This window comes from Myotis daubentonii, chromosome 1, assembly GCF_963259705.1.
Source record: "Myotis daubentonii chromosome 1, mMyoDau2.1, whole genome shotgun sequence".
NCBI lineage: Eukaryota > Metazoa > Chordata > Mammalia > Chiroptera > Vespertilionidae > Myotis > Myotis daubentonii.
Window position 1 is genome coordinate 21,727,239 of NC_081840.1, and position 13,178 is coordinate 21,740,416.

The 13,178-nt window shown below is 42.1% G+C and overlaps 1 protein-coding gene across 1 annotated transcript in view; it reads left to right on the top strand.

Annotated features, from left to right (window-relative positions):
* The first annotated feature begins 3,472 nt into the window (after positions 1-3,472).
* Positions 3,473-13,178, top strand: part of TMED10 (transmembrane p24 trafficking protein 10) — a 39,007-nt gene continuing 29,301 nt past the window's right edge. Inside the window, exon 1 of the mRNA XM_059690084.1 lies at positions 3,473-3,802. Coding sequence (XP_059546067.1) covers positions 3,575-3,802 — 228 coding nt within the window. The 5' untranslated portion in view covers positions 3,473-3,574. The remainder of the gene's footprint in view (positions 3,803-13,178) is intronic.

The following is a 13,178-nucleotide window of genomic DNA, read 5'->3' on the forward strand; positions in this document are numbered from 1 at the left end:
TCAATGATTCTCTCTCATCATTGATGTTTCTGTTTCTCTCCCTACCCCTCCCTCTCTGAAATCAATAAAAATACATTAAAAAAACAAGACGTGGGACTGCATGAGATCACCCAGAGTGCAGTGCAGAGGGGGTTCTGGAATTTAAGGACCCATAAAAGAGGTCCTTGGAATCACTCTCTGGGTCAAAGAGTATGTCACGTGACCAATGCTGCCCAATTGCTGCCCATCTTGTTTTAGCTACTTAAAAGCACGCTGTGAGTGGGGCTGTACACGCGGATGAGCAGGGACACCGAAATTAGGAATCCTTGGCTATTTTTGCCTTGGAGCCGGGGAGCATCAAGCCACAGTGAGGATTAGGCTGGCTAAAGGAGGTGTTGAGAGGGAGGAAGTGCTTCAGGATTCCCAACCACAGGATCACCCAGCAAGCTCATGACAAATGCAGATTTTTACTAAGAGCTTTGAATTCATTGTCTGGGGTGAGGTGTGTTTTAAAAACGCTCCCTCTCATACAAACAGAAGGTTGAGAAATCGGTGGATTAGGGCTAGATTGGGCGGAGGGTGTGTCCTCGTGACGTTTCTTTACTTCCAGAGGCTCAGGGCTTCAGGAATCTGGGTCTAATTGGGGAAGTTTCAGGATGAGGGGATGGAAGGGGGACTCTCAGGCCAGGAAGAAATGTGTTGGGACACTTTCCGTTTGCTCTTCAATTCAGAATGAGGCCGTTTCTCCACAGTGATGTAAAATGGTACATTTTTCATGCAGATGCAATTTAAAAATGTGGGTTCCCCAGGAGTATCTACTTAGCCTTGTAGTTCCACAGCATAGAGGGGAGATTTATTTTTTCTGTCTTTATATGAAAACAAGAACACATTTTTCAATTCAAATACAAGATACGCATGTTGTTGATGAAACTGAAACCTCACTTTATATACATTACAGATTTGTGTGAAAACAGCTAAGGAATAATGTAAGGAATTCGCTGTTAGGCCTTCTGCTAGGACAGTGATGGCAAACCTTTTGAGCTTGGCGTGTCAGCATTTTGAAAAACCCTAAACTAACTCTGGTGCCGTGTCACATAAAGAAATTTTTTGATATTTGCAACCATAGTAAAACAAAGACTTATATTTTTGATACTTATTTTATATATTTAAATGCCATCTAACAAAGAAAAATCAACCAAAAAAATGATTTCGCGTGTCACCTCTGACATGCGTCATAGGTTCGCCATCACTGTGCTAGGAGCTAAGGAATCAATCTTGCATTCATTGAACCACTGTTCATTTTGCCTTCTAAATGCCAGGCACTATTTTAGATTCAGAAGGTAAAGCAATGAACAAAATAGATAAAAATACCCGCCCCTCACAAAACAGATAACCTAGCTAGGAAAACAGATTCATAAACATGATATGTAGAATGTATATTATATTAGATAGTGGTGAGCGCTAAGGAGAAAAATATAAATGAGGGAAGGAGGGTAGGAAAGAGTTAGGGACTGGCGGATGAGGGAGAATACAGGACAAGAAAGGATTTGAGACCTGTGATTTAGGAAAGTAAGAATTTCTCTAAGTCTCAATTTCTTCATCTGTAACACAATAAATAATAGCGCCTTCCCGAAGAAGGCTCAGGCCCTTAGACTGACTTTGTCACTTTTAAACTTTGAGCCACTCAGAATTTCTTTGGCTTCTCTGAACCTGTTTTCTTATCTATGACATGAACAGACTTGTCCAGTCTATGTCACATGGTTTTTGAAAATATCAAATGAGATCTGTGAAAACAGCTGAAAATGTAGATGCTCTTATCTAAATGTCAGATAGAAATTTAAAGGAAAAAAACCACACAGCTAGTTTATGGGCTGCGAATCTCTTGCTGATGGTCAGCAGAGCCTCAGGACTGATTCCAAACACGAACTACATAGCTGCTTGGTACCGATTCCCTACACTGCAGGGAAAAGGCCAACGAAAATTATCAGAAGATTAGCAGGACGTACCAGTAGACTAGCAATCTTATCTTAGATCAGGAATAAAATAAACTAAATGTTCTAAGTGGACACCTCATCAAATCGTGGTAGCATGTTATTTGTCAGATTTTAAAATGCTTTATTGCTCCTTTATGTTTGTTCTTGTTTTGTTTGTGGGACTTCGGTTCCAGGAAAAGAACTACATGATTGCAAGCAGTTATAAATAAAGAATAATCATTTAAATTACCAAGAGCAGCCCTGGCCGGTTTGGCTCAGTGGATGGAGCGTCGGCCTGCGGACTGAAGGGTCCCGGGTTCGATTCTGGTCAAGGGCATGTACCCAGGTTGCGGGCACATCCCCAGTGGGGAGTGTGCAGGAGGCAGCTGATCCATGTTTCTAACTCTCTATCCCTCTCCCCTCCTCTCTGTAAGAAGTCAATAAAAAATATATATCTATTTTAAATTACCAAGAGCAGATAGTCCATGCTCTGGGTATTTCTGTAGATACTCAGTAAACACTAACCAAAGTAGATGATTTCAAACACAGACTGGCGTGTATTCCTTTTTCCTTTTTGTATTTTCTTTGGTCCTGAATGTCTGGTAGCATCCCAACAGTGGTTTGTTCAACCAATAAACATATTGGTATACACCGCAGGGGATATGGCGTCTGGCACATAGCAGGTACTCAGTAAATAACTGTGAAACAAACGCACGATTACTGTGTAAATTTGCTTACGACAGACACTAGCCACTTGGATCCCTAAAACGTGTGTGCGTTTAAAACACACAAATTCTTCTTGCCTTCCCTTGACAATGCTCCTCTGGTAAACCGAATTAGGTCCTGCTCTGAGCCTGGATTAAAACAGTGTTTTATTCCATTGAAATACAAAACCCAAAGTCAGTTTGAACATTACCTAGTCTAGCAGGCGCTCAACGTTTGCTAAATAAGATGCACATTCAGAAAGCAAACAGTTACGCCAGCCCAAATATCCCGCTCAGGAGCCTGAACGGGCCGCCCGCCCGGTTCACAGCTACCGGGTGACCGCCAGACCTTCTCCGAGGCGCCGGCCCCCGCTCGCCTCGGAGCCACGGAGTCTTTCCGCTCAGCCTCCCCAAGTTTTCCTCTCAAGCGGTCAATGTCCCGGTTGTCATTCAGGCGGCTTTGCACTGCGACTGCGCACCCTCCGCCTCCGCTCCGCCCCGCGCGCCCCGGTGGCAGCCCGACCGGCCCAGCAAAGGGCCTTGTGGCTGTTTCCTATTGGGCCTTGGTTGCTATGGTATCGCACCCGCCTTAAAACTTGCAAGCACTGCTTCCGCCAGTTGAAGGAGAATTACTTCCGGGTCTGCCCTTACTTGTTATGGCTGACTGAACAGTCACTGAACTCAACACAAGTAAATTTCCCGGAAGTTTTCTAGAAAATTTTACTTAGCCACTCTAAGTTATTGGTGTGGCGTGATATCATGCCCTTTTTTCCCTTTTATAAGATTTACTATATATATTTTTTGTCTATTTGCCAGTCTCCAAAATGGCGCCTGCGCCGCCGGTAGGCCAGAGGTGAGTCACGTGGGCCCTCCGGTTCCGCCGCGGCCGAGGCCCGGGTGTTAACAGTCTCCGGCACCATGTCTCGTTTGTCTGGCCTACAAGTCCAGCGTGGCCCTTGCCAGTTAGCATTGCTGCTTTTACCTCTCCTGCTCGGCCCCACTTCGGTTCTCGCCATCTCCTTCCATCTGCCCATCAACTCCCGCAAGTGCCTCCGCGAGGAGATCCACAAGGACCTGCTGGTGACGGGCGCGTACGAGATCACCGACCAGTCTGGGGGCGCTGGCGGCCTGCGCACCCACCTCAAGGTGCGGCCCAGGGCGGGGCGGGACGGGCAGACCTCGGGCGTTGGCGAGGAGAGGCCGAGGATGCGGGTGTGGGGTGTCCGGCCTGGCCTCCTCGGAGCGCAAAGGGCGGGCGGTGGAGTCCGCCCCCTCGCCCTGCTGGTTGGCGTTGGCGGAGGGGGGCTGGGCGCCAAGGCGGGGGAACCCGGAGAAGGGCGCGAGGCCTTGGCCTTGGCGGATGTGGTGACAGCCGAGCCGGGGCGACCCCCACTTCGGTCGTTGTCGGGGCCCGTGTCTGTTTTGGCCTTTGGTACCTTGAACTCGATTCTCCAGAAAAGCCTTCAGATGTTGGGTTCTTGCGGGGATCGACACCGAGACACACTGCGCCCTGCAGAGCCCGCTCGATAGTGGAGGTAGAATTAGGTATCACCCTTGTAAGGAAGATGATGGAGGCACTGGCGCTTCCTGGGAATAATGAAACCGGGTGTTTATTGAGCGTTAGCTGTGTCCGATCTTGTGCTTTTACGTGCATCTCCGTGTGGTCCGGGCGCTCCTCTGTGAAGCGGGTGCATTAGCGTCATTTCCCACCGAAGGACACCGAGGCCCGGAGAGGATGCCGGGCTGGAACTGATTCTTGGTTTGGAAGTGACGGGAAGGGACAGTGCTGGAATTTTGTTCTCGCCTTGCTTTTTATTTGTCATTCCTGTCATTGACGACAGTTTAGTCGGTTAAAACTGAGACCGTCCATCCGTTGGTCTCGGCTTCCAGGGCTGCCCTTCCTGGCTCCCCAGAGTCTGGCCCGGCCACTCTCTCCCGTGGTGACAGCTCCCGCCACAGCGCTGGTTGGGTCCCGTTTTGCCATTAGGGTGACCGGAGTGTGATCTTTGAAACGCTCATGTAATTTGGTATTAAGATTGATTGCGTTTGAGGTCATTTTATTCACTCACAATAAGCACGTGGTTTTATTTTTGTTTTTAACAGAATGGATCTTAGACTGAATAGTAAGAAACATTTTTACTTTTTTAAAAAAATTTTTTATTGATTAAATTATTACGTATGTGTCCTTATCCCCACGTTACCCCCTCCCCCCACTCGTGCCCTCACCCCCCTGTTGTCTGTGTCCATTGGTTAGGCCTGTATGCTTGGATTTAAGTCCTTTGGTTGATCTCTCCTCCTTACCCCCACCCTCCCCTCATTTTTACTTTTTAATAGCACTTAGGTATAAGAGGACCATAGTTTCTGTGTAAGGTATTGGAACCCAGTCATGGTAATAGAGAGAAAAACTGTTTTCAGGGCTACTGCTCAGAGACCCATCCTTTTATTAGTCTCCGCAGGTACCAAACTAATGTCTAGCCAAGAAAGCCATGATGGCGTAAGATTTTGGGGGTCATGCTTCTGGCTCTTCAACTGATGCTGTGCCTAGAATCAGAGGATTTGAACGGTGAAGGAGACTTCCCTCTCATTTGCAGTGCTGCCCCATCTGACTTGTAATTATGTCTTAAAATCCTTCAGCAGCTTACACGTGCTCATCTGATAAAGTTTCAGTTTTCCAACATGCCCTATAGTGACTTCATGATCTGTTCCTGAAGCTTTATATACTTGGTCACTCCATACTTTGCATTTTACACATGAGGCACCCTGAACAGTATCCTATGCTCACTTATTTTCATCTTACATTGTAACCACTTACGTTTATACCTTGTCTTCCTTGTTAGACTGTTAGTATCCCGAGGGCAGGAATTATTTTCATGTTTGTATTTTTCAGAATGTCAAGCATACTGCCTTGCTTCTAGTAAGCACTTAATAAATATAAGAAGCGTGGTGCAGCATGGCCTTATGGGAATTATATCTGTGTCCAAAGCTGCTGAAGGAACGTCAACAGTAGGAGTCTGTATATCTATATGCTAGCACTTTGCCATTATGCAGTTTATCTCCCCATGCCTGCTCTGTTCTCTTGCATCTCATCACTCCTGGGGTCCTAAACCGAGTTGTCAAGTAGGTAACATAAATGCATGAACTAAGCCAGGCATAAGAAAAAGGACAGCAGTGGTGATAATTGGGGGATAATTGGGAGTATTGGAAACTTAATTTGGAGTGGTCAGTACTCATTTCTTGATATGGGCCTTGTTGCCATATCTGATTATTCAAAGTCAGAAATTCAAGCCTCTGATTTTTAAATGTCACCATTTAATTCAAATTGGTTTTGGCATTATTTGTTTTCAGTTTTATGAAGAAGAGCACAGTCAGTTGACCATATACCCAATAACCAGATTCACCAATCAATAGGATCTTGCCACACTTTTTTCATTGTAATTGCTTCCCCATTCTCATTTTATGCTGAATTATTTAAAAATAAATCCCAGATATCATGGATTTCAGTCCTGCATACTGCTGCATGAATTTCTTAAAACTATGAACAAAATCACAATGTTATGCAGCTATAATCACACCTCACGAGATTTTTTAAAATATATTTTTATTGATTTCAGAGAGGAAGGGAGAGGAAAAGAGAGATGGAAACATCAATGATGAGAAAGAATCATTGATCAGCTGCTTCCTGTACGCTTCCTACTGGGATTGAGCTGGAAACCCAGGCATGTGCCCTGACTGGGGATCGAACTGTGTGACCTGCTGGTTCATAGGTTGGCGCTCAGCCACTGAACCACACTGACTGGGCAGATGTGGACATTTTGGGTGGTGTGGGAGGGCAGGGGATGCCATTATTCTGCCTACTGAGATGGTAGTGCCCTGAAGCCTCCATTATAAAGCTTCCCATTAATTTTTCTCTTATGAGTCCATTGATGACTTGTATGAATTTATTGTTTCATTAAAGTTACAAAATTATTTTCTAATTCTGTTATTCCTTCCATATTTATTGGCTGGAATTATTCTTAAAGAATTTAAGACCACTTGGTTAGCCAAAAATTTATAATTCATATAGGAAAGGTAGGAAAAATAGACTTCATTTCTTTTTTTCTTTTTTTTAATCCTCATCCAAAGATATTTCTTTTTTAGAGAGAATAGAAGGGAGAGGGGAGAGAGAGAAACATTGATGTGAGAGAGACACATTAATTGGTTGCCTTCCGCTTGCCCGCCCCCCACCACCACCACCACCACCAGGCCTGGGGATCGAACCTGCAACTGAGGTACATGCCCTTGGCTGGGAATTGAACCCAAGATCTGTACACTGGCTGATGCTCTAACCATTGAGCAATGGGCCAGGGCAGAATTCAGTTCTTTTAATTGACATTTTTCACAGTAAGGCATTCTTGCCCTTGTCATTTCCAGTGTAGTCCAGAGGGTTAACTATTATTCTGAAATTATTTTTTGTTGTTTGTTTCAGTTTTTAGAGTCATTGGTTTAGTCAGTTGCATTCGTTATGTCTCTGGCTCCTTTATCCTTTTGACACAATCCCTGGCATAAAGTGTTGATAGCTTCACTGTTTTGTGGGACAGTGAGGTGTCCTAGGCGCATCTTTTGTATGTCCGGCCCCTGATCTGGAGGCAGCTTTTCCTCCAAGGAGTTCTGGTTCCTTTTTGTGAGGAGTGGTATTTTAGAGACCACAAGCTGGGTATTATTTTTAAAATTTTAATATACTATGTAGGCCACAGAATACATTTGTGTGTTTGATCCAGCTCTTTATCACAGTTTGCCACCTTTTTCATAGTATCTGTTCGCTCAGTTGTGCTTTCTCTTAAATTTTGACCACTTGTGGACCAGACTCTGCCTCAGTGATTCTCTCTGTGCATCATTCAACTTCTGAAATGCAGCCCCTGAACGTAAAAATCTGATTGGTTCGGCTCCTTTTATGCCAGGCCACATTCTGGGTCTTCTCTTTGGTCATATGTCCATCTGTGGTTCAAGCAGCAGGAGTTTGGGTTGAGGTTAGGAGAACTGGAGACTTTGTGTAGTGCAAAACCTGGTCAACTGGGATTGGCATTTAGCTGTTGCTCTGAATGAAGCAGCCTCTCTTAGAAGAATATAGTGCCTTGATTGAGCTGTCTAATCCACTTTCTTCCTGTCAAAGAGCACCTTAATGTCCAATAAATACATCAGTGTTACCATATGTCACTCTATGTTGTACTGTGTGTTTACCCATCTCCTCATAGAGTCTATGACATAGACTAAAAGCTCCTTGAGCAGAAACTATCTCATTCATCATTGAAATGCTTGTGTCTAATACAGTGCCTGGCATATATTAGGGCTTCAGTGTAAGGGGTAAATGAACATAAATGAATTGTCACTATCCTAGCCTCATCTCTGATCTTTCCTTCTCCCTTTCTCTTCACTTCCTCCTCCCACTCCCAACTCTAGCCGTACTGAACACCTTACAGTTATTTGAATACAATGTTCTCTTAATTGGGACCAGTCTTTGCCCATACTCCCCTCCTGTTTGCTCCCATTACATCCTGTTTGGTAAGGCACTTTTCATGTAGTATGGTGCTTACTTTGTGAACTCCTTAATGTATTATTCACCTTTGAGTCCTCAGTTTAATGTATTATATATGCATTATTGTACAACTAAGTTAAATATCTTAGTGTTACTGAGGAGCTATGTGGTACATTGGAAAGAGACTGGACCTGGAGTCAGACAGTTTCGGGTTTAAATCCCAGCAGTTCATCACTTACAGGGTGCATGGTCTTGGGGGAATTACTTAACCCTTTCCTTGGGCCCTTATCTATAAGATGGGGATGCTAGATCTCAAAGAATTGATAGAAGGACTTATTGAGATGTGTTCTTTATTGCACAGGGCTCATTATGGTAGCCATAGATATTAGTACTCTTCTCTCTTGAATGATAATTGACTTGCTAATCTGACTTCCCAGTCATATATCATTGTAGTGGCCAGTTAAAGAGTATTTTAATGGGAGGAATTCTGAGTATTTTGTTTGTAATTCTTCCATTCACTCAGTAAATATTTGATATTTAGTATATTCCAGACCTAGCTGGGGATATGGAAATGAACATCGAACAAGTTCCTTGAACTCTGGTGGAGAACAGAGAGAAAAACAACTTAACAAATACACATAATAGGTAGTGATTAAGTACTATACTGAAAAATCAAGTGATAGAGCTAGGGAATGATTGATGGCATAAAGAGTATTTTTGTGTGGTCAGAATCTCATCTCTTTTGATTTTGAATTGGAAATCACATTTCATTAAGACTAGATGATGCCATCATAGTTTAATAGGCTCCAGTACCATTTATTATTTAGGGTGCTTGTTAATAGTGGAAAATGGAGGATGAATTAATTTTAGGGGATGAAATGAGTTGTTGTCTAAGGGTGATTTATATTTTGGAAATAAATTACAGAAAGAGAAAAGGCAACTGTGAGGAGTTGTCATAATCATCACCAGAAAGGAAAGAAAAGCCCAATGGTAATAATTTAAGTCATTTATACTTGTTCAGCCTCTTCCAAATAATCTAATTGGTCTACATTTTTTTTATTGTCATTTTTCAAGAGAGAAAATTATAACAATTCACTTTGCTAAATGGGATTTTTAAGTTTGGATATTTACTCAATTATGGTCCCTGTCTTTCCTAACTAGCTTATAGATGAGAAAGCTAAATAGATCATTTGAAGAGTTCAGCCTTGAGTTACAGGCCTATCACAATTTAAGCCTAAAAATTATCAAGAAGCTTCTTGGCAGTTGAGAAACCATTGGCTTAATAAGCCCCTGTCCCTCTGCTAAAATCTGTATGAAAAGATAAAAGACGTTTGTGTGTGCGCATGCACTATAATTTTGAGATGATTTTATTTGGAACAGTTATATTTCAGCTTATTACTATCGGTGTCTACTGAGGGCTGATCTTTTTCTGTTGGGAAAGCTATGTCTCTTTCAACTTTATATTTGCTGTGACTGTTGTCCAGTGGGTTAGAAACAGGTCAATAAATCGGTGGTTTAGTACAGAAGGGTGATTGGTACATTAGCATTCAATAGTATTAAAATCTAGTTTCTTTCCGTACTGTATCCAAAATGTCTAGTTTTAAATTAAAACCTGACTGTGTTTTCTTCTCCATAAAAACTACATGGTATGATACATCATTTAAATCTCTCCTATTTGCCGAAACCGGTTTGGCTCAGTGGTTTGGCTCAGTGGATAGAGCGTCGGCCTGCGGACTGAAAGGTCCCAGGTTCGATTCCGGTCAAGGGCATGTACCTGGGTTGCGGGCATATCCCCAGTAGGGGGTGTGCAGGAGGCAGCTGATCGATGTTTCTCTCTCATCGATGTTTCTAACTCTCTATCTCTCTCCCTTCCTCTCTGTAAAAAATCAATAAAATATATTTTTTAAAAAAATAATAAATAAATAAATAAATCTCTCCTATTCAGTGAACAGTTAGTTATCCACAGTCATATCTGTTTTGAACCAATCTAGAGAAAGGGAGCTGCTTAGAATTTGAAATTGTATGCCATATCTTTTTTTATGACATCTGAACACTGAATCCAGTTTCTAGGGAAATGGAGTAGATTTATAGAGGTAATCTAGTGGGGTGCGGTGTCTTCTATGCTGTTTCTTGTGTGAACTGCTGACTGGTGGTTGATCCTGAGCCATTGCCCCCATACGCTTACGCAACCCAGCAGCTTGGACAGTAGAGCCCTCTGTAAAATGAGCCAGCTGGCCACAAACCAGAATTTGGGCTCCCAAACAAATCTCTGACTTGAGGGAGGTTGATGTCATCTGCTTTATCCTGTGCTGGACCTCATTGTTCTACATAACGTGTGGGAAGTCAAGGGACTAGTTGTTAAGAAAGAACAAAGCTTTGTTTGTGCCTAAAAGGGACACACTGGAGGTTTTTACCGTAAATAACTTTGGAACAGTATGAAAAAAAACATTTTATCTGGCTTCACCCACGCAGTAGTATTGTTAGGGCAGTAACTGGTTTTTCCTTCTCCCTTCCTCTTTCTCCCTTCTTCTCTTCCCCCAACTGCCCCTCCCCCTCCTCAGTCAAGCATGACATATTGCCCATGTTGAGTTAGGAGCAAATGCTGATAGAAGCAGGAAGAGACCATCTATCTATCCATAATCATACCAGTGCCTGGAAATTTTCCATTTCTAGTTTTCAACACTTGGACAAGCCTCCTTAAGGCAATACTTCTTTTTTTTTCTTCAATATATATTTTTATTGATTTCAGAGAGGAAGGTAGAGGGAGAGATAGAAACATCAATGATGAGAGAGAATCATTGATCAGCTGCCTCCTGCACGCCCCCTATTGGGGATCGAGCCCGCAACCCAGGCATATGCCCTTGACCGGAATCAAACCCGCGACCCTTCAGTCCGCAAGCTGACGCTCTATCCACTGAGCCAAGCCGGCTAGGGCAAGCAATACTTCTTTGCTGTGCTATGCCATCACTGACTTGTGTTGGAAATTTTAAAGAATTTAGTGTTGCTAAATGCTGTTTGTGCCTCAAGTTTGACTTTTTTCTGGGTGAGCTCTAGACGTGATTCTTTGATTTCAGGGACTCAGGCGTAGAGTTGGTATTTGCTCTTGTTAAAAGATCAGGATAAATTCATTTTATGCCATTAAATATAGCTTCTAGGCCAGTGATGGCGAACCTATGACACACGTGTCAGAAGTGACACGCAAACTCATTTTTTGGTTGATTTTTCTTTGTTAAATGGCATTTAAATATATAAAATAAATATCAAAAATATAAGTCTTTGTTTTACTATGGTTGCAAATATCAAAAAATTTCTATATGTGACACAGCACCAGAGTTAATTTAGGGTTTTTCAAAATGCTGACACACCGAGCTCAAAAGGTTTGCCATCACTGTTCTAGGCTGTTAGAGTTGTCCATATTCCTCATGTTAGAGAACAGTGGTAACTTGTGGTAGTCTTTTGAAGGTATTTCTCATACTATTTTTCTAGTCTAAGGCGACAGCATATTCAATGATTGGTAGTTCTTTCTGCTTTTTTTATATCTAAGAGTAAATGAAGAGTGTAGACCCACAACCTCTGATCATTATAAATGCACACCATCCTCTCTTCCCTCCCCCAGGTAGTTTATTACTCATCAGGTTAAAAAATACGTGCAGAAAATGCTGGAATGATCTTGTATTTCTTGCTATCCCTGTTAGCTAAAGGTTTTGTTGAATACCTGCTCTGTTAGGCATTTTGGTACCTCTTCAGGTTCTAAATCTTGCTGCTACTTCCTTAAGAGTTTACCTGTCTGTCTTTTTCTGTTTTCATGCAATACCCGTTTGGGACCTAACCATCCCGGGATTTAATCAATGTAGCAAACTTCATTTACTTTGCCATCCATTTGCACTCTTAGGTTGGAACTGTGGTTGGTGTTCTAAATGTTTATGGAGTTCTTAGTTATCTCTAACAATTATAATAATTCGAATAATGACAATGATAACATTATTGAGTGCTTGCCATGTGCCAGACACTGTTCCAGGGCCTTTGTGTTAAATTTAATCCTCACAATAGCCTCATGAAGTTCATACTGTTGTCCTTATTTTACATATGAGGCACAGAGAGGTTAAGGAACATACCCAAGGCCTTATAGCTAGTAAGTGGCACAATTCTTATTTGAACACAAACCTGAGGTCTGACTCTAGAATCTTTAGTCTAACTGCTATGCTTTACTGTCTCAGAAAGAAAAGGGTAGGTATCTCTGTTTCAGTTCATTATTATTCAATGTATAGAGCTCTACAAGGGACTTGCTGATTCTAAATTCCAGAGTTTGTCATTAAGGAGCTACAAAGTTGATGGTTTTCTTTAAAATAATATGTACACATTTTATATTCAGTATTATACTATAGACTGATCATAAACCTGATGGAGTACAGGTAGGAGCCTATTTGAAGGAGATTACACCATCAGATTTTCACCAACTACAGCAAAGCCACAAGCTGATTGACCTCTGCTGCTATGGTAGCACTCCAGGAAAAGAAGGTTTAAAAAACAAAACAAAAAAACACTACCATAGTCTTGGACTGTACGATATGAAGCTGATTCAACAAATGAAAATACTGTGTGACCTATACTAGCAGGAAGACACATACTTGCCACCTCATCCATGGATCATATGTCATTTTTCCAGGAGTAGGTTTAGACTTGTTCAAATTATTTATAATATACCTCATAAAAAATATGTGAAAATGTTTGCTTGCTTGGCTCTGAGTAGACTAAGAATTTCTTGAGACTCTGGAGATATGTGTGTATATATATATGTGTTCTTGACTTTATTCTTTTGGATAGTACACAATTTTTTTAAATAAACTTTTTATTTTAGGACAGTTTTAGATTTACAGAAAAACAGTGCAGATAGTACAGTTCCCATATACCCCACATTCAGTTTCCCCTATTAACATCTTACATTGGTGTGTACATTTGTCACACCAAGTGAACCAGTATTGACACATTATTATTATCTAAAGTCCGTAC